Source organism: Strix uralensis, chromosome 27 (genome assembly GCF_047716275.1).
Source record: "Strix uralensis isolate ZFMK-TIS-50842 chromosome 27, bStrUra1, whole genome shotgun sequence".
NCBI lineage: Eukaryota > Metazoa > Chordata > Aves > Strigiformes > Strigidae > Strix > Strix uralensis.
In genome coordinates this window covers 5,195,386-5,215,469 of record NC_133998.1, presented here as the reverse complement: position 1 = coordinate 5,215,469, position 20,084 = coordinate 5,195,386, and the positions used below count along the sequence as shown (strand labels likewise).

Sequence of the window (20,084 nt, the reverse complement as noted above, 5' to 3'; positions counted from 1 at the left end):
AATACCCGGAAGGCGGCGGCGGGACCCCCGGCCCCGGCCCGAGCCCCGGCCCCGGCGCCACTTCCCCTTCCCGGGTCACCGGCCGCTCCCCTCCGCCTCCCCCCCCCCCCCCGCTCCCCCCGCCCCGGTAAAAGCCGCCGGCGGGGCCCCGGGGCCGCCCCGCACCTGCCGCGGGGCCGGGACCGGGGGTGGGGTTGGGGGGGGGGGGTCCCGGGGGCGCCGGTGCCGGGGGCGGCGGGGCACGTGCGGGGGGGTGGGTCGCGCGGGGGCCGGGGGGGGGCGGGGCCGGCGGGGGGGGGGGGCGGGTCCTGGGAGCCGATTAAGCGGCGAGAGCCGGGGCGGCCGCAGCCGCGATCGCATCATCCCCCGCGGGGCAGCACCGGCACCGGCTCCGCCGCCTCCAGCGCGCCCGGCCCGGCCCGACCCGGTGAGTGCCCGCGGGGAGGGCGGGGGCGGCCCGGGAAGGGGTTTGGTCCTTCGGTCCCGGGGAGTGGGGGCGGCCCCGGGGCCGTGTCCGTGTCCCCCCGTGCCCCCGGACGCGCTGGGGGCGGCAGGGTCAGCCCTGGCCCTCGTGTCCCCCGGGAGAGCGGGGACAGCCCTTGTCCCCACGTCCCCTGTGCCGCCCTGGGGTGCAAGGACTCCCTATGTCCCCTGCACCCCAAGGAGTGGGGACAGCCTGGGAGTCCCTGGGGAGTCCCTGCACCCTCTGCCACCCCAGGGAGGGGGGACAGCCCCTGTCCCCATGTCCCCTGCACCCCCTGCCACCCCAGAGAGAGGGGACACCCCATGTCCCCTGTACCCCCTGCCACCCCAGGGAGGGCCGACAGCCCTTGTCCCCATGTCCCCTGGGATCATCCCAAGTCCCCCATGCCCTCCTTGTGCCCCCTGCCACCCCCAGGGAGGGGACAGCAGGGACAACCTCCTGCCTGCCCTGAGCAGAACGGGGACCCTGCACCCTCCCGGCTTGCTGGGGGCTCAGGGAGCTCCTGGGCCTGGGTTGGAGGGGGGGGGGGTGTCTGGGTAGGGGGAGGCCCGATGACACCCCCCCCCCGATCCCCGCCTGTCCTGGGGGCAGCGACCAGTGCCGGGGCTCGCGTGGGAAGGGGCAGCAGTGACAGCCCCTCCGCCACCGCCACGCTGGGGGGCCGTGGGGCAGGGAGCCAACGGTCCCCACCGGCGGCACAGCCTGGCAGGGAGCGGTGCCGGAGCAGAGGGGGGGGGGACACCAGGGGGGCCCCAGCGTGCCAGGCCTGCGGGGCTGACACCCATTTCCTCCAATTCCAGCTCCAGGAACAATGGCAGAGACATTCCTTGTGGAGAGCCCCGACGTCACGTACAGCAAAGATTTCATCGAGGCCAAGTACATGTACAGCACCGTGCACGTCTGCAAGGAGAACGGCGTCACCAAGGTAGGGGCAGGGCGGGCAGGGGGCTGGCAGGGGGGCTTGGCGGTGGCTCTGCTTGTCCCCATGTGTCCCGTCTCTGTCCCGTAGGTGCGGCCGTGCTCGACCCGTTTCACCTTCCGGACGGGGCGGCAGGTCCCTCGCCTGGGGGTGATGCTGGTGGGTTGGGGGGGCAACAACGGCACGACGGTGACAGCGGCCGTGCTGGCCAACAAGCTGGGGCTGTCCTGGATGACCAAGACAGGGCGCAAGGTGGGTGTCACCCCCTGGGACCCCAGCGAGGTCCCAGGGCCCCGGTGTCCCACAGGGATATGAGGACACGGAGCTCAGCTGCTCCCATCTGCACCCGGGTGCTGCACCCCCTCTCCCTGCCCCTGCGGAGGTGGGCTGCAGCCTCAGCCCCCTGGTTTGGGGGTGTAGGGGGGGGCATGGGGCTGGCGCCAGGCTGGGGAGGGGGCAGCACCGGGGGCGGGGGGCGTGGATCTGGCTGTGGCACGGTGTGGGGGGGCCCCCAGCTCGTGTAACACCCCCCCGGCTGCATGCACACACGTGTGCACACACTAAGGGCACGCACACGGCTGCACGTGGCGTGGGGAGCGCAAGTGGGTTCCCCAGCATGGCGGGTGAGGTTTGGGGGTGCTGGGGACCCCCCCTCCTCATGCTGGCAGCTCATCTTTGCATTCTCCATCCCAGAAAGCCAACTACTACGGCTCCCTGCTCCAAGCCTCCACCGTCTGCCTGGGCACCGGTCCCAGCGGTGACGTCTACGTGCCTTTCCGGGACCTGCTGCCCATGGTGCACCCCAACGACATCGTTTTTGATGGTAGGTGGGACACAGAGGAGTCGGAGGTGGGGGGGGAACCCTGCAATGGGGCGGGGGACTCTGAGCAGTTTGGGTCACCCCTTGTCCCCCAGGCTGGGACATCTCCTCACTGAACCTGGCGGAGGCCATGCGGCGGGCGGAGGTGCTGGACTGGCCGCTGCAGGAGCAGCTCTGGCCCCACCTGGAGAAGATGAAGCCCCGACCCTCCATCTACATCCCCGAGTTCATCGCCGCCAACCAGGAGGAGCGGGCGGACAACGTCCTCCGGGGTTCCATGGCTGAGCAGGTCCTGGGGGGGACAGTGGTGGTGGCAGTGGTAGTGGGGGGGTCATGGGGGATGCCATCGCGCTGATGTGTCCCCCTCGGTGCTGTCGCAGGTGGAGCAGATCCGCAGGGACATCCGGGACTTCAGGGAGAGCAGCGGGGTGGATAAAGTCATCGTCCTCTGGACGGCCAACACGGAGCGCTTCTGCGACGTCGTGCCGGGGCTCAACGACACCGCCGACAACCTGCTGCGGGCCATCGAGGTCAGGGGACAAGGGGAGGGCACCGGAGGGGGGGTGACACCACTGCCCTGCTGGTGCTGAGCCGCCCCGTGTCCCCGCAGCGAGGCCTGGAGGTGTCCCCGTCCACGCTCTTCGCCGTGGCCAGCATCCTGGAGGGCTGCGCCTACATCAACGGCTCCCCCCAGAACACCTTCGTGCCGGGGGCGGTGGAATTGGCCGCCCAGCGCCGCGTCTTCATCTGCGGCGACGACTTTAAGTCGGGTCAAACCAAACTCAAGTCGGTGCTGGTGGATTTTTTGGTGGGCGCTGGACTGAAGGTATGTAGGGACGGGGCAGGGTGGGGAGGGGGGGACCTGACTGCGATGTGGGGGGGTGTGACCTGCCTGTGCCCCCTGCCCAGACCAAGTCCATCGTGAGCTACAACCACCTGGGCAACAACGACGGGAAGAACCTCTCGGCCCCGCAGCAGTTCCGCTCCAAGGAGATCTCCAAGAGCAACGTGGTGGATGACACGGTCCAGGCCAACCCCATCCTCTACGGCCCCCAGGACAAGCCCGACCACTGCGTGAGTTGGGGGTTGGGGTGTGGGGGGGGACACGCGGTGACGATGGGGGGTGACGGGGACGTGGCTTCGCAGGTGGTGATCAAGTACGTGCCCTACGTGGGGGACAGCAAACGGGCGCTGGACGAGTACACGTCGGAGATCATGATGGGTGGCACCAACACCATCGTCATCCACAACACGTGTGAGGTGCGTGGGGGGCGAGCGGGGGGTGTTTTGTCTTGGCCGGGAGTGGGGGGGGTGGCTCACCCCCCTCCCTCGGTGCCCGCAGGACTCGCTGCTGGCCAGCCCCATCATCCTGGACTTGGCCATCCTGACGGAGCTGTGCCAACGCGTCACCTTCTGCACCGAGGCCGACCCCGAGTTCCAGGGTTTCCACAGCGTCCTCTCCATCGTCGCCTTCCTCTGCAAGGCCCCGCTGGTGCCCGAGGGCACCCCCGTCGTCAACGCCCTCTTCCGCCAGCGCAGCTGCATCGAGAACATCCTGAGGTACCCCTGGGGGGTCCCCGGGTTCATGGGGGCCACATCCCACCCACCCCGCTGCCCGTGGTGGCACCCAAAGCTTGTAGAGGTGACCCGGTGGGCGATACCCAGCGTGCCAACACCAGTGGGACCCAGCGCTCAGGGTCTGTGGGTCCCAGTGCCCGGGGGTGCCCAGCACCCACACGTGGGGTGGCCAAATCCAGTAGGTCCTGGTGCCCACAGCCTGGGTGATGCCACCAGTGGGTCCCAGTGCCGGTGCATCCTGGTGCGTGATGCCCAAAGACGCTGGTCCCAGTGCCCGGGGTGTTCGATACTGGTGGGTCCTGGTGATGCCCAGCACCAACAGGTCCCAGTGCGGATGGGTCCCCAGTTCCCAGTGCCTGGGGTGCCCAGTGGGAGCAGGTCCCAATGCCCAGGGTGGGTGTTCAACACCCACAGACCCCGGTACCTAATGCCCAGGGGGTCCTACACCAGTGGGTCCCAGTGCCCAGTTCAGGGGGTTCCCAGCACCAGTGGATCAGTCCCAGTACCCAATTGAGGGGGTTCCCAACACCAGTGGGTCCCAGTGCCCAATTCAGGGGGTTCCCAGTGCCCAATCTGGGGGGTTCCCAGCACCAGTGGGTTGGTCCCAGTGCCCAGTTCAGGGGGTTCCCAACACCAGTGGGTCCCAGTGCCCAATTCAGGGGGGTCCCAGCACCCAGGGGTCCCAGCACCCAGTTCAGGGGGTTCCCAGCACAAGTGGGTCGGTCCCAGTGCCCAGTTCAGGGGGTTCCCAGCACCAGTGGTCCCAGTTGCCCCACACTCACTGTCCCCACCACTGCTGGCTCCTGGCTCACGGGCTGCCCGCTGCCATCACATTCCCCTTCCCATCCCTAAGCCCCCCCTTTTTTTTTTCCCCACCCCCCCGCAGGGCCTGCCTGGGGCTGCCCCCCCAGAACCACATGCTGCTGGAGCACAAGATGCAGCGGCCGGTCCCCAGCCCGAAGCGCTCCTGCCCCGGGGGGGCCGCCTGTCCCCTCGCCCCCAAAAAGGCACCGGCGGCCGCCCACCTCAACGGGCACCCCTGTCCCGGCACCCCCCGGCCGGGACCCCCCCGGACCCCCCTCCACGTCGACGGGGGCGACTAACAGCCGGTGCTTTTTTATATTTCATATCAGCTTTTTAGGGGGGGGTGGGGGGGGTGGATTTGGGGGTCGGAGGGGGGGGGTCCATGACCTGTGGCCCCCCCCCGGCCTCTCCAAGCGCTCGGGGCTGCCCGGCTCCGACGCCAACTCGAAACTGTGAAGCTTTGTACCCGCCAATAAACCCGGAGCACATCATGTGTCCCCCCCCCGTCTCACCTGGTTCCTTGCCCCCCCCCCCCCCCCCCCCCAGAGCCCCCCCCAGCCCCAAAGCGAGAGCTGAACGCCGGCACCTTCTGAAAAAAAATCAAATTACATTTATTGATGCGGGGGGGTGGGGTGGTGGGGTGGGGTTTTGGTGGGTTGGGATTTTTTTTTTTAAATTTTTTTCTTTTTTTTTTTTTTTTCTTTTTTTTGTTGGGGGGGGGGTCCCCTGTTTTGTTTTGATAAGCAACGGGGGCTCTAAAGGCTCTGGGGACTAGAAATGGGGGGGGGTCCCTACACAGAACGACTATGCCTATGGTGGGCGCTACCCCTACAGGGGCTGGGGGCTGCCCCCCCCCCACCTTGGCAGGGGGCAGGATGGGGCCCCCCCGGCACGGAGCTGTACAGGGGAGGGGACCTGGGTGCGCGGCGGCAGTTTTGAGGTGGGGGGGAGGGGGTCGGGGGGAGGGGGTTGAGGTCCTTTCTGTTATAAAAGAGGAAAAAAAAAAAAAAATCAGAAAAAAAACACACACAAAAAAATTCCTTCATATTAAAGTTTTACAAGTGGTCCCTGGGGGGGGGGGGCAGGAAGGGGGGGCCCCGGTCTGGCGCTCGGGGGGGGGGCTGGGGATCACAGTGCTGGCTGAGCACGCAGACAGGGCTGGGGGCCGGGGACCCCCCCCCGGGGCTGGCTCGCTGCCGGGGGGGGGGGCTGCTCTCTGCACTGGGGCCTGCCCTATAGAGTGCTTGGGGGGGGGTGGGGGGGATGCTCCATGGGGGGGGGTATGGCTTGGGCCCCCCCCACCCCCCTCCCACCCCCCCCCCAGCACAGCCTGGGGTGCCCCTGGCTTGGTGGGGGGGGGCTGTGCTGGCGGTATGGCCCCCCCCCGCGGGTTTGGCAGGGCTGGGGGTTGGCTATGCCCCCCCCCCCCCCCCCTCCACCATGGGATGGAGGGGGGGGGGGGGGCACTGTTCATTAGCATTTCAGCTAATTGTAATTACTGCATGTGCCCCAGCCGGGCAGCATGCCATGGGGGCGGGGGGGGGGGGGGAACAGGGGGCACAGCACCGTGAACCCCCCCCTCAAAATCCCCCTCCCCATGCCGGGGGGGGTGGCACCACCTGCTACGGCGGGGGGCACAGTGCCATGAGCCCCCCCCCAAATCCCCTTCCCCCTGCTTGGGGGGAGCACTGGCACCACCCCGGGGGGGGGCAAAACACCCCCACAACAGTTCCACCGCCCCCCCCCCCCACCACCACAGTGCCAGACCCCCCCACCCCAGCGCCTGCCCCCACCCTGGGGGGTGGTCTGGGAGGGGTGGGTGGGGGGTGGGGGTGGGGGGGTGTCCCCCAGTGCTGGGGTGGTCCCTGCCCAGGGGTGGGGGGGGTGGGTGGGCAGTAAATAAGTCGCATGACTTATTTCTAATTATTATTTTTTTTCCTGCCATTTTTTTGTTTTGTTTAGTGTTTTTGGGGGGGTGGGGGGGGCTGGGAAGGGGGGGGGTTGGTAATTATTATTAATTATTTTTTCTGTGGTGTGGGTGGGCGTCTGGCTGTCGGCGGCGCTGGGCTCACACGCTCATTGTCATGCTGGGCGAGTACTAGAGAGAGCGGAGACACCCCAGGGTTAGCGGGGGGGGGGGGGGGCGCGGGGGGGGCACACACACACAGCTGCCCCCCCCCCCCCCCCCCTTGCCTCCCAGCCCCTTGGCCAAGGCACCCCCCCCCAAACCTTCTCCGCTGCCATAAGGGAGGGTCTGTCGTGGGGATTTTACTGTTGACACCCCCCCACCCCCACGTTGTCACTGGCTGCCAGGCCCCCCCCCCCGCCCCGGGCCCCCCCCCTCGCTGTCACCTGCCCCCCCAGGGGTCCCTTACGCTGTCGCTTTGGAAGGGGTTTAAGAAATTGCTGCTCAGCTCGGCGTCGTCCCGCGGGGTGCCGGGGGGGTTGCTCAGGGCCCCCAAGTTACTGGGGGAGCTCTGGGGGGAGAAGGGGGGGGGGGAGAAAAATGTTACTTTGGGGGGGGGGGGGGAATGGTGAGGGGTCCTGCTGTATGGGGGGGGGGGTCCTGGTGAATGGGGGAGGTCCCAGAAATGGGGTCTCAGTGCATGTTGGGGGCAATAAATGGGGTTCCAGTGCACAGAGGGGGGGCCAGTGTATGGGGTCCTGGTGCATGGGGTGGGGGGGTCCCAGTAAACTGGGGGGGGGGCAACAAATGGGGTCCCAGTATCTGGGGGTCCCAGCACATGCGGGGCCAAATAAATGGGGTCCCAGTACATCGTGGGGGGGGTCAATAAATGGGGTCCCAGTATCTGGGGGTCCCAGTGCATGGGGGGGGTCCCAATAAATAGGGGGTCGCAATAAATGGGGTCCCAGCACATGGGAGGGGCCCAATAAATGGGGTCCCAGTGCATGGGGGGGGCAATAAATGGGGTCCCAGTGCATGGGGGGAGGGGGCAATAAATGGGGTCCCAGCACATGGGGGTCCCAGTGCATGGGGGGGTATCCTGGCACACAAGGTTTCAGGGGCCCCCCCCCACTCACCTTTGGCAGCCCGTCCATGTCCCCGGAGCCTGCAAGGGTGACAGCAGAGGGTCAGTGCCCCCCCCCCCAGTCCGTGTGCCCCCCCCCAGCCGTGGCGGGGCCCTGCACGGAGCCTGGCTGCCCGCAGATGGAGCTCACGGACCGCAGGATGGGGCCGCCGCAGCGCTGGGGACCCCCGGGGGGGGCTGGCTGGGGGGGGGGGGGGGGACAGGGGGACACACACACACGACACCCTTGGCCGCGAGGGGGGGGGAGTTTGGGGGGGCGGGGGGGTACCCACCTAAGGATCCGTTCATGTGATGTGGCTCCATCGCGCTCATGCCGCCCATGGGACCCTCAGGTCCGGGCCCCATTGGGAACTGGAAGGAAACAGAGGGGGGGTGAGAAATAGGGGGGGTGAGAAATAGGGGGGGTGAGAAATAGGGGGGGACCCCCCCCAACCCCCCCCCCAACCCCCCCCCCCCATCCCTGTCCCCATCACTCACGTTCGGCCGGTTCCCCGCGGGCCCGATGGGGTTCATCATGGTGTACATGTTCTCACTGGAGTTGGTGGAGTCTGAGGGGGGGGCACATCAGGGTGGGGGGGGTGAGCATAGCACCCCAAATTTTATCCCCCCCCACACCCCCCACTGTCCCCCCCACCCCTGCGCCTCGTCCCGTCCCGCTCCCTGCAGACACTCACCTCCGGGGCTGGGCAGGATGGGGGTGCCGGGGGGGCCCCCACCCCCGGGAGGACCCTGGGGGGGGAAAGGAGGGAGGTGGGTTGGGGGAGGGGGGGGGCACAGCGGGTTTGCCCGCAGCATGGCCCCCCCCCGCCCCGCGCGCACCCCGATACTCACCACATAGTTCCCAGGGGACGAGGAGGAGTAGGCGATCTGGGGGGGACAAGGGGGGAGTCAGCAAGGGGGGGGGGCATGGAGCCAGCACCCCCATGGCCCCAGTGTGTGTGTGTGTGCGCCCCCCCCCAGGTATTCCGCCCCCCCCCCCCCCGACTTACGGAGTTGGCGTTGGGGTTCGGCCAGGGCCCGCGGCCACCGGGGCCCCTGGAAGGCAACAGGGAGAGGTGAGGGGGGGTCCTGCCGCTCCCTGGGCCCCCCCCCCACCCTGTGTGGCCACCCGGCTCCCCCTGCCCAGCTCCTGGGGGGGGTGGGGGGGGCGCGGGGGGGGCCTTACATGTTCATGGCGGGAATGCCGGGGCCGGCCAGCGAGCTGGGGGGGGGGCGCATCCCGCTGCCGTAGGTCTGCAGGGAGAGCAGGGGTCAGGCCCTGGCCCTAAGCCCACCCCTGGCCCCACCCCTGGCCCCATCCTTGTCCCCATGTTGCCCATCCCTGTCGCCCTGTTCCCATCCCTGTTCCCGTGTCACACATCCCTGTCACCCATCCTTGTCCCCCATCCCTGTCCCCCCTGTCCCCATCCCCGTCCCTGTCTCCTTGTTCCCATCCTTGTCCCCGTCCCCCATCCTTGTCCCCATCTCTGTCCCCACCCCTGTCCCTACCCCTGATCCCTGTCCGCATCCCTGTCCCCCACCCTTGTCCCCCATTGCTGTCCCCCTGTCCCCATCCCTGTCCCCACCCCTGATCCCTGTCCCCATCCCTGTCCCCCTGGCCCCATCCCAGTCCCCATCCCTGTCTCCTTGTTCCCATCACTGTCCCTGTCCCCCATCCCTGGCCCCATCCCTGGCCCCCAGTCCCCATTCCTGTCCCCCATCCTTGTCCCCACCCCTGTCCCTTGTCCCCATCCCTGTCCCCACTCCTGATCCCTGTCCCCCATCCTTGTCCCCATCCCTGTCCCTCTGCCCCATCCCTGTCCCCACTCCTGATCCCTGTCCCCCATCCTTGTCCCTACCCCTGTCCCCATGTCACCCATCCTTGTCCCTCACCCTTGTCCCCCCGTACCCCTGTCCCCAACCCCATCCTTGTCCCCTCTCCATACCCCTGTCCCCCCCCCGTGTCCCCCTCACCTGGGGGCCCATGCCGGCCATGCCTCGCGGGGGGTTCATGCGCTGCATCGGGCCCCCCATGCCGGGATGCCCTGCGCAAAGTTTGGGGGGGGGGGGGGGGTGGAGGTGTGAGACCCCACATCACCCCCTCCCCACAAGCTGGGGGGGGGGGGGGTGACACAACACCCGATGGGGACAAGGACCCCCCCAACTCACCCTGCGACCGCGCGGCCGGATCCATGGCGTTGGGCAGCAGCGGCTGGGAGCCGGGGACACCCACGGGAGGCTGCGGAGAGTCGGGGGGGGGGACACACATCAGGTCAGGGTGCTGTGGGACCCCCCACCCAGAGGGGTCTGCACCCACTTCGGCATGAAGCGGGGGTGGTTTCTGGTGGGGAGACAAGGAGGGGGGGGGGTCCCATCCGCGCCCACCTCACCTGGTTCGGCATCCGGAGCGGGGGCCGGGGGCCGCCGGGGTAGCGGGGGGACATGAAGGGCTGCAAGAGAGGGAGCAGGGGGGGGCAGTGGGTGAGTTGGGGCTGGGGGGGAATGGGGGGGCTGCGGCATCACCTTTTGGGGTGGGGGGGGTTGGCTGGGGCACTCCTGCGGGCGCTGGGGGGGGCTGGAGGGGAGGGGGGGGGGCGGCCGGGGGCTGCCGGGCTGTGCCCAACCTTACCTGGTTGTGCGGCCCCAACATGGGGGCCCCGGGGTTGTGGGGCGGAGGTTGGGCGTGGGGTGATGGCTGAGAGCCCGCAGGTCCCTTCAAGAGAAATAAAACACGGTTACGGGCCGGGGGGGGCGCTGGGGGGGGGCAGCGGCCCCCAGGGCGGGGCAGGGGGGGGACAGGGGACACCCCGGTGGGGGGTGTAGGGGGGGGCATGGGGCTGGCGCCAGGCTGGGGCAGGGGCAGCACCGGGGCAGGGGGGGGTGGGGGGGTCTGGCTGTGGTGTGGGGGGGCCCCCGGCTCGTGGAACAACCCCCCCCTGGCTGCACGCACACGCGTGTGCACACGCTAAGGGCACGCACACGCCTGCACGTGGCGTGGGGAGCGCAAGCGGGTTCCCCAGCACGGCGGGCGAGGGCCCTGGTGCACACCCGGGCTCGCACACGCGTGTGCTCGCACAGCTGCAGGGCCCGCGTGTGCACACACAAACCCTCTGTGTCCCTGCACACACACACACATGCGTGTGCAGCGCTCAGAGGCACACGCAGGGCTCTGCGAGGACACGTGTGCACGCTCACGCCTCGTGCTGTGAGCAGACACGCGATGCTCACACATGCACAAGCAAGCTCACAGCCCCACATGCACACACACGTGTGCTGTCACACATCCGTGCACTCACACACACGTGTGCTGTCACACATCCGTGCACTCACACACATACACGTTATCACACATCTGTGCATACTCACATGCTCACACACACGTGTTATCACACATTCTTGCACATACACGTGTGTGCTATCACACATCTGTGCACTCACACGTGCTATCACACACCCTTGCACACTCACACACACGTGTGCTGTCACATATCCGTGCATGCCCACATGCTCACAGACACGTGTGCTACCACACACCCTTGCACTCACACACATGTGCCATCACACACCCCTGCACTCACACACACGTGTGCTATCACACACCCTTGCACACTCACACACACGTGTGCTATCACATATCCATGCACGCTCACATGCTCACACACACGTGTGCTATCACACACCCTTGCACACTCACACACACGAGTGCTATCACCCTTGCACACTCACACACACGTGTGCTATCACCCTTGCACACTCACACACACGTGTGCTATCACATATCCATGCATGCTCACATGCTCACACACACGTGTGCTATCACACACCCTTGCACACTCACACACACGAGTGCTATCACCCTTGCACACTCACACACACGCGTGCTATCACACACCCTTGCACACTCACACACACGCGTGCTATCACATATCCATGCACGCTCACATGCTCACACACGTGTGCCATCACACACCCTCGCACACTCACACGCTCACAATCGCACCTACGTGCACGCTCACCCCCCCACACACAGCCCCACGCTCACTCGTGCACAAGCACACGCAGCACGATGACACCCCTGCGCCCCCCCGCGCCCCCCCCAGCCCTGCCCGTCCCCCCGCCGGCAGCAGAGGCGGGGGGGGGGGTGCCGCACGGGCAGGCCGGTACCTGGAAGAAGGCGGGGGGCATGGGCCCCCCCGGGATGCCGTCACCGGGGGGCAGGTTCCCCATCACCGGGCTGGGCGCCGCCGCCGCACTCTGCGGGGAAAGGAGAGCTCAGCACCACGGGGGGGGGGTCCCCCTGGCACCCCCCAGCACCCCGCGGGGGAGCAGGCGGTGCCCGATCCGGCCCCTGTGCCATGGGGCCGGGGGGGGGGGGGCAGAGATTGGGGCCACCCTGTCCCCATGTCCCCAAGATGCCACCGAGCACCCACACCGGCCTGCGCGAGCAAGAGGGCAGCGCGGGGAGAACTCAGCCCGCTCCCCTCCCAGCCAAAACGGGGGGGCCGGGGGGGCTGCGGCTGGCCCCGGGGGGACCCCATGGGGGCCAGGGCGGGGGGGGGGGGGCGCGGGCAGGGGGCCCTGGCCCCACTCGCCTGCCGGCCCCGTCCGAGGGGAGCTGTTAAGGGAAGGAATGTGCCGCTTTCCGGCTCGGCCCCTCCGCCACAACTGGTTTCAATTTGGAGGGGAGGAGGAGAAGAGAAAAGGGGGGGGGGGGGGGGGGACCTCGCGCTGCCCCCTCCAAGCGGGGGGCCCCGCGCTGCCCCACGGCCCCCCAGCCCGCTGTGGGGAGAGGGGGGGCCCCGGCTGCGTGTGAAGGGGGGCATCACCCGCTGAGGAGTGACGGGGTCCGGCACCCGTGGGTGCTGCTGGCGTGGAAATGGGGATGGGGGGGGGGTGGTTGGGGGGGGGGGGGGGTGTGAGACTCGGGGGGTGACCCGCGGCGGGGGGGGGGCGCAGGGGTCACGGCCTGAACACGGGGTCACACCTGGGACACTGGTGACAGGCACAAAGGTGACAGTGGGTGCCCAGGGGCGCCCAACCGGGGGTCCCCACCCCCCTGGTGTGGCCATGCTGAGGCCTGGTGCCTGCTCGGCTTGGAGGGGGGGCGGCTGAGGCGGGGGGGGGGGTCCCGGGACCCCCCACCTCAGGAATGGGCTGCAGGATCGGGCCCCGGGCGCTCCCCAGCCCCGGGGATCATTTGCAAGACAATGGGAGTCTGTGCAGGCAGCCAAAACCACCAGTACCCGGGGGGGGGACACACACAACTGGGGGGGACTGGGGGGGGCCAGGCGTGCCCCCCCCCCATCCTGAAACTGCCCACAATGCCCTGCACCCCCCAGCCTCCCTCCCCGTTAACCCCTCGGTCCCTGTTGTGGTAGCGAATGGTGCCCCCCCCCCCCCCCCCCCAGCCAGGCCCTGGGGTTGGGGTGAGGGGGGGACACACACACCTCGGGGATGTTTGGGGTGATGGGGGTGGCACAGGGCGCGTGTGGCCAGTAGGTGCCCCTCAGGGAGCCCACCATGGTCCCACCATGCAGCTCGTCAGGGAGCCACCACAGAGCCCACTGTGGTCCCACTATAGAGCCATCATGGTGACCATCACAGAGCCACCAGGGAGCCATCATGGTGACCATCACGGAGCCACCATGGTGAACATCATGGAGTCACCACAGAGCCATCATGGTGACCATCATGGAGCCACCACGGAGCCACTGTGGACCCCACCATGCAGCCACCACGGAGCCATCATGGTGACCATCATGGAGCCACCACAGAGCCACAATGGTGAACATCACGGAGCCACCACGGAGCCATCATGGTGACCATCATGGAGCCACCACGGAGCCATTGTGGACCCCACCATGGTGCCCATGATGGAGCCCGTCATGGAGCTCACCATGGTCCCACCACAGAGGCATCGTGGAGCCATCATGGAGGCCACCATGGTCCCACCAGAGTGCCCACCATGGAGCCATCATGGAGCACGAGCAGGGGTCCCACCACAGAGTCATCACAGAGCCCACGATGGTGCCCACCACAGAGCCATCAAGGAGCCATCAAGGAGGCCATCATGGAGCTCACCATGGTCCCACCACAGAGACATCACGGAGCCATCATGGAGCCACCACAGTGCCCACCATGGTGCCCAACACAGAGCCATCACAGAGCCCACAACGGTCCCACCACAGAGACATCACGGAGCCATCAAGGAGGCCATCATGGAGCTCACCATGGTCCCACCAGTGTCCCACCACACAGCCCAGCATGGTGCTCACTGCAGAGCCACCACGGAGCCACCACGGAGCCACCATGGAGCCCACCCCCCCCAGCACAGGGAACAGGTCCCCAGCCAGCAGCGGCCCCAGGGGCTCTGTCCCCATCACCTGGGGGGTGCCGGGAGGGGTGAAGGGTGCGATGGCAGCAGCGTCACCCCACGGCCCCACAGAGTTGCCCCAGGGACACCTTTGCCTGGGGAGGGGGTGGGGGGGGGCACAGGCGCTGTCCCCCCCCCCGGGAACAGAGCCAAGGCAGAGGGAGGTGCAGGCCCTGTCCCCCCTTGGGGACCCCCCCGCCCCTTTCCTGCCCCATGGCACAGCGACACTCCTTGACTCCCCCAGCCCAGAGTGTGGCCACCAGTGCCCCCCCCCCGCCAGCTCCAGCCCCCCAAGGGGGACAGTGCTGCCCCCCCCCTCACCATGGCAGGGACTGAATTGGACCCCCGCTGCCCCCCCCATCACTCAGTGATGCAAAGCAGAGTTGCCATGGCAACAGGTTGGGGAGTTTCAGCTCCTCCTCCAGGCTCAAGGTCAGGAGGGAGAAAACAGGGGGGGGGGGGCACATGTGTGGGGGGGTCCCTACACTGCTGCACCCCGGGGGGGGGGACACACCCCAAACCCCACTGTGGGGCCGGCTGCTGCCACCGCTCCTCCCACTGCCACACACAGGCCAGCCCCCCCCCCCCCCCCCCAGCAATTCGGGGTCACTGTCCCCACGATGCTCATGGTGGGGGGCGAGGGGGTCCCGATGTGCCCCGAGGGGGGGGGTCCCGCTGAGCAGCACCCATGGGCGCAGGCGAGGGGCACCCACTCCACACCGGGGAGCCCCGAGTCACCCCGCTTTGGCCACGGCAACCGGTGGGCACCAGGATGGGGCTGTGGTGGTGCCGGGGGTCCCCTGGGGTGTGGGGGGGGGGGGGCTGGGGGGGGAGATTAGGGGTGCTCCCCCCCCCAAGCTCTGCCTGCCAAGCAGCACTGCCATGGCAACGCGGCCTGACCCGCGCCGCGTCCCCGGCGTCACCGCACCGGCAGCCTCATTAATTCCAGCATGAAAATCAGCTCCGCAGCGCCGGGGGGCCGGGGGCAGCGAGGGGGGGGGGCGGGGGGGGGGCCCTGCTGCAGCCCCCGCGGTGCTGGCGCAGGCACACGCGGGCCCACGCACCCCCACGGGGACCCCGCAGCGGGGACGGGCGGCCCCGAGGGCATCACGGTCACCCCCACACCCCCCACATCCCCCCACCCAAGCTGGGTGATGAGCACCCCGGGGGGGGGGTGTCGGGGGGGGGGTGTCCGGCCGCTATGGAGGGATGGGGAGAGGGTGGGGGGCAATGTGTGGACACCCCACGGCAATGGGGACCCCACAGCACCCCGCGGCTCCCAGAGCGCCCCCCAGCACCACAAAAACACCCCCCCCATCTCACAGCACCACGTATCCCCCCCCAGCATCCCGCACAGCACCCCCCATCCCACCCCCCCGGTGGGTCCCCACCACCCCAGGACCCCGTCCCCCCCCCACCCCGTGACCCCCCCCCCCCCCGAGGGCAGCCGGGCTGTTGACTCTGTGCCAATGATTAACTCCTCACCGATAAGGAACGGAGCTGCCGGTGGGTGGGGGGGGTCCCATCGGTGGGTGGGGGGGGGTCCCACTGAACCCCAGGACCGTGGTGGCCCCCGGGTGAGGAGGTGGGGGGGGGGGGGGGAGGCCCCCAACCCCCCCATTTGGGAAGCAAGAGCCTGTTACTTCGCCCCCGCCATGGGATGGGGCCGGATCTGGGGGTCCCCTGTGGGGTCGGTGGAGGGGGATGGGCACACTGGGGTCTCGGGGAGGGGGGGGGACACACGCTGAGCCAGGCCCCCAGGGATTACCCCCCCCCCTCCCCGCATCGCCCTGCAAAATAGGTCACCCAGGCTGGCGAGGCCGGGGCTGGCAGAGCCACCGTTAACCCCCGGACCGCCGGCGTCCTTGGCACTGGGGGGGGGGGGGTCTCACGGCAGGGGGGGGGAGCCACATGGGGAGCTGGGGGGGGCACAGAGGCCCCCCCAGCACGGCGGTACTCACGTAGTCGTGGAAGGCTTTGGCCTCGCTGGAGTGCTCACAGGTTTCCCGGCGGTCGGGAGCGGCACAATACAGGTCCCAGAAGACGCTGGGGGGTGTCGGGGGGGGGGACACACAGACACAGAGCGGGTCAGGACACCCCCCCCACCAAAAAAAAAAAAAGCATCCCTATCCCCCCCCCCGCCCTGGCCCGCTGTGCCCCGTGGCACGTCCCCCAGCGCCGGCTGAGCCCGGCCACACTCGTGACACCGATGGCTGGCAGGGTGCGGGGTGCGGCGGGGGGGGGCCGGTGCTGAGTGTGTGTGTGTGTCCCCCCCCCGCCCCCGGCGTGGCGGGGGCCTCCCGGCTCCGGCGCTGCCGCCTGTTTTCCCTGGAAACGGTCGCTACGGCCGGAGCCCAAATTCCTGGGACTTTACATCAGGCTGCAGCATCCCGGGGGCGGGATGGGGGGGGGTCCTGCCGCCCCGCGACCCCCATCCCCCCCCACCCCCGGCACTGGGGTGGGACAGCGGAGGGGCCGGTGGTGGGTGTCACCCCCCCCGCCACCCCCAAGCACTGCTTCTGGGTGTCCCCCCCCCAGATTTGGGGTGTGGTGGCCGGGTGCCGGCAGCGGGAGGGTTAAGGGGCTGGAAGGCGCCGTGCCCCCCCCCCCTCCCCGGCCCTGCTCTGTGTGTCCCCCCCCCCCATAAATCACCAACTAATCGTTTATTGGAAATGGCTGAACGCGGCGGCATCGCGGCGCCCGGCCGCATCCTGCACCCCACTGAGGCCCCCCCCCAGCCCCCTCCTCCCCCCGGGGCGAGACCCCCGGCATGATGCCAACCCGTGGGGTGCCCCCCCCCAGCATCCCCATCATCACACCCCCCCCCCCAGGGGTGCTCTGTTGGGGTCCCCCCCACCCTGCAACGGGTGCAGGGGGTCCAGCCCCAGCGCTGGGACACCCCCCCCCCACGCTTGGTGCCAAATTAGATCCATCTGGAGGGGCCGGGCGGGGGGGCCGGGGTGTAGCCGGGATGTGAAGGCGGCGGGGGGGCGGGTGGGGGGGGCCCCCGAAATCGCTGATGGGAAAAGCAGAGCAGCAGGTTTATGGGGTACGAGGTGATGTGGTGGCAGCAGTGCAGGGAAAGGGGGGGGGGGCAGCCCCCAGCCCCAATCCCAGTGTGGGGAGGGGGTGTGCCCCCCCCCCTTTGCCCCCCCCCCAACTCACCACCACCAGGAGTGCAGGAAGCCGGGGGGCTCGCCCAGCGTGATGTTCTTCTCCCATCGGATCTGTGGGGGGCACAGGGTGGGGAGGGGGGGGGTCAGGCATCGCCTTGCCAGGCCTGACACCCCGGGGATGGGCTCAGGGAGCCCCGGGGGCTGCAGGACCCCAAGCTCAGGGGATGGGGGGGGCGGGAGGAGGGGGGGGGTGTCCCCCCCCAATCTCTTACCTCCGACAGGAAGGTCTGGGCCGATTTCTGGGCCCCCACGTGCAGCAGGTACTCGTAGACGTACAGCGCCAGCCTGCGGGGACGGGGACAGGGACAGGGACGGGGTGTCAGGGCTGGGCACAGCCCCCCCCGTCCCACCCCCCAGGGACACGCCACCCCCGGGGTGCCCCATGTCCCCCCCCCCGAAATTAGGGGAAGATCCCGAGTGCCGCAAGACGGGGCCCCCCCACGTCAACGTGTGGAATTAATGAGGGGGGGTCGATGTCACCTCCCTGCAAGGGACACAGGGACACACACCCACCCCCCCCGGTGACACCGAGTCCCACCGGGACCCTCTCGGTGGCAACTGGCCCCATCCCCCGGGTGGCCGCCCCGGTTCCCGTCGGTGGGATGAGTCAGGGACGGGTGACACGTCCCACGCGGGACAAGTGCCACCGCGGGTGTCCCCTGGGCCCCGGGGACCTGCTGAGGACCCGTCCCCGCTGTTCCATCACCCCCCCGGCAGTGGGGAACGGGACCCGCGGGGGACCCCACGGGGGTGGCCGGGCTTGGGGGTGCAGCCCCCCCCCCCTCTCCGGCTCCGGCAGGTGCCCCCGGGGACAGCGGTGGCCCCGAGCACCGGGGCACGGCGGGGACGGGCACAGCCGGGGATGCCGGGTCACCGTGCCCCGGGGGATGGCAGGGCCGGGTGGGGGGGCCATGTGGGCTCCCGGTGCCCCGGTGGGGGGGACATCCCGGCTCCCGGTGCCCCGGCGATGGCAGGGCCCGGAGCGGACGACGACGTCTCGGCTCCCGGTGCCCCGGGGACATGGCAGGGCCTGGGGGCGAGGGGTGGGGGGAGGGTGGGGGGGACACGGACGACACATCCCGGCTCCCGGAGGATGCCGCGGCCCGGGGCACATCGCGGTGGCCCCGGTGTCCGGCTGAGCCCCGACGGCTCCCGCTGCCCCGCGGCGGCTGCCGGTGCGCCCCGGCGGGGCGGGGCCGCGGGGGTCCGCCCGCCCCCCGCTCCCCCCCCCTCTCCTCCCTTCTCCGTCCCCCCCCCCCCTCCATCCCCGCTCCCCCGGCGGCCGCCCCGGCAAACTTCCGCGCCCCCGGCCCGCGCCCGCCCCCGCCGCCGCCGCCACACTCACTTCTCGCGGGCCTGGCCGTCCGAGGGCACGCCGGAGCCCTTGCCCTTGGCGTACATGCTGGGGCGGCGGCGCGACACCGGCTGTCAGCGGCCCCGGCCCCGGTCCCGGTTCCCCGCCGCCATCCCGGCCCCGGCCCCGGCCCCGGCGGCTCCGGCCCCGCGCCCGCGGGGGAGCTTGAAACCGCCGCGCCGGGCCGGGGGTCCCCGCGCCGCCGCCGCCGCCTCCCCCCGCGCGGCTGTTCCAGCAACGCCGCGCCCCCCCCCCCCCCCCGCCCGCGTCCGCCGCTCTTAAAAGGGCGATGGCAGCGGGGAGGAGGTGGTGGGGCCAGCGTGGGGTGGAGGAAAGGGGGGGGGGGCGCGGAGGGGAGGGGTACGGAGGGGGTGGGGATACGGGGGGACAGGGAGGCGAGGGGGTGGGTGTGGAGAAACAGGGACACGAGGGGGTGGGCATGGACACGGAGAGACGCGGACACGAGAGGGTGGAGACAGACGCGAGGGGTGGGCACGGAGGGAGGAGGAGGCTGGGGGGTGGGCACGGAGGGGGGGACACGGAGGGACACGGACACGAGGGGGTGGGTGTAGAGGGGCGCTGACACGAGGGGAGGGACACGGAAAACGGTGGATGCGGAGGGACACGGACGCGAGGGGGGCACACGGAGGGACATGGATGCGAGGGGTGGACGTGCGTGGACACGGACACGAGGGGATGGACACAGACACGGCGGACACACGGACATGGGTGTGAGAGGGTGGACACGGAGGGACACGGACACGACGGGGGACACGGTGGCACGGAGGGACCATGAGAGGGGCCTCGGGCACGGGGGGATGGACACAGACGTGGTGGGTTGGGGGGGGACAGAGGACACTGACGTGAGTGGAAGGCACGGGCACACGGGGGGGACACGGACACGGGGGGATGGGGACACGGGGAACACCGGGATGGGGACACGGCCACACACCCCGCATGGAGCCCTCCCGCCACAGCCCTGGGGTCCCCTTACCAGCATAGGGAGGGGGTCCTCCACGGGGTGTGGGGGGGGGGGGCCCTGAGCAGAGCCCCCGTGGGTGCTGAGACCCCAGGGAGGGCCCGATCCTGCCCACGAGCCCTCCCCAGGCCGCGTTAATGGCACCGACAACAACATTAAGACCCTGACACACACACACACACCCCCCCCCGGTCCCTGCTCCAACCCCCTTCACTGGGCACCACGATTGTGCACGCGTGTGCGTGTGGCAGTACACATGTGTGCGTGGCAGTACACACATGTGCATGTGTCAGTACACGCGTGTCCGGCCGTGCGTGTGCACACAAGTGCCCGTGAGTGTACGTGGGGGGGGGTGTGTGTGTGTGTGTGTGTGTGCACCTACATGCGTGTGCAGCAGCGTGTGCATGTCTGCATGTGCCCACATGTGTGCCCGGGGGGGGGGGGGGTTGTTGGAGGACACGTGAGGCTGTGGGGGCCTCCCCCAGCCCTGACATCCCCCCCTCCCCTCCCCAGGGCTCCCCCCAGGCCCTCAGGTGGGGGGCAGCACCGCTGCAGCACCCCAGGAAAG

The 20,084-nt window shown here is 69.6% G+C and overlaps 2 protein-coding genes across 4 annotated transcripts; one reads left to right on the top strand and one right to left on the bottom strand.

The window, feature by feature from the left end:
• Positions 1 to 298: 298 nt before the first annotated feature.
• On the top strand, positions 299 to 5,103 carry ISYNA1 (inositol-3-phosphate synthase 1). The gene is made up of 11 exons (XM_074851790.1): positions 299 to 427; positions 1,285 to 1,409; positions 1,494 to 1,655; positions 2,097 to 2,226; positions 2,319 to 2,512; positions 2,604 to 2,753; positions 2,834 to 3,049; positions 3,133 to 3,297; positions 3,370 to 3,483; positions 3,566 to 3,783; positions 4,688 to 5,103. Exons 2-11 carry the CDS (start codon positions 1,296 to 1,298, stop codon positions 4,902 to 4,904), a joined length of 1,680 nt encoding a protein of 559 aa, XP_074707891.1. The 5' UTR covers positions 299 to 427; positions 1,285 to 1,295; the 3' UTR covers positions 4,905 to 5,103.
• A 93-nt stretch (positions 5,104 to 5,196) lies between these two features.
• SSBP4 (single stranded DNA binding protein 4) lies at positions 5,197 to 18,751 on the bottom strand. 3 transcript variants are annotated; one of them, XM_074851813.1, is made up of 18 exons: positions 18,529 to 18,751; positions 17,396 to 17,468; positions 17,173 to 17,234; positions 15,969 to 16,053; positions 11,799 to 11,888; positions 10,264 to 10,347; positions 10,025 to 10,084; positions 9,804 to 9,873; positions 9,609 to 9,679; positions 8,821 to 8,888; positions 8,645 to 8,690; positions 8,487 to 8,522; positions 8,330 to 8,384; positions 8,133 to 8,203; positions 7,928 to 8,006; positions 7,648 to 7,676; positions 6,981 to 7,082; positions 5,197 to 6,703 (listed from the first exon to the last, which is right to left on the bottom strand). In XM_074851813.1, the coding sequence occupies exons 1-18, from the start codon at positions 18,582 to 18,584 to the stop codon at positions 6,674 to 6,676; spliced, it is 1,167 nt and encodes a 388-aa protein (XP_074707914.1). In that variant the 5' UTR covers positions 18,585 to 18,751; the 3' UTR covers positions 5,197 to 6,673. The 3 variants fall into 3 exon arrangements, with proteins under 3 accessions (XP_074707914.1, XP_074707915.1, XP_074707913.1); XM_074851814.1 differs by lacking the exon at positions 10,264 to 10,347; XM_074851812.1 differs by lacking the exon at positions 10,264 to 10,347 and having other exon boundaries at positions 8,330 to 8,522.
• Positions 18,752 to 20,084: the final 1,333 nt, after the last annotated feature.

Bases quoted from the DNA above. Each gene is read 5' to 3' on its own strand.
- SSBP4 (XM_074851812.1), bottom strand. From the start codon at position 18,584: ATGTACGCCAAGGGCAAGGGCTCCGGCGTGCCCTCGGACGGCCAGGCC. The intron at 8,523-8,644 runs GTAAGTCGGGGG...TGTCCCCCCCAG, and splicing joins CGAACCCCAACGCCAACTCC to ATCGCCTACTCCTCCTCGTC. The intron at 6,704-6,980 runs GTAAGGGACCCC...CGCTCTCTCTAG, and splicing joins ACCCCTTCCAAAGCGACAGC to TACTCGCCCAGCATGACAAT.
- ISYNA1 (XM_074851790.1), top strand. From the start codon at position 1,296: ATGGCAGAGACATTCCTTGTGGAGAGCCCCGACGTCACGTACAGCAAA. The intron at 2,227-2,318 runs GTAGGTGGGACA...CTTGTCCCCCAG, and splicing joins CAACGACATCGTTTTTGATG to GCTGGGACATCTCCTCACTG. The intron at 3,784-4,687 runs GTACCCCTGGGG...ACCCCCCCGCAG, and splicing joins TGCATCGAGAACATCCTGAG to GGCCTGCCTGGGGCTGCCCC.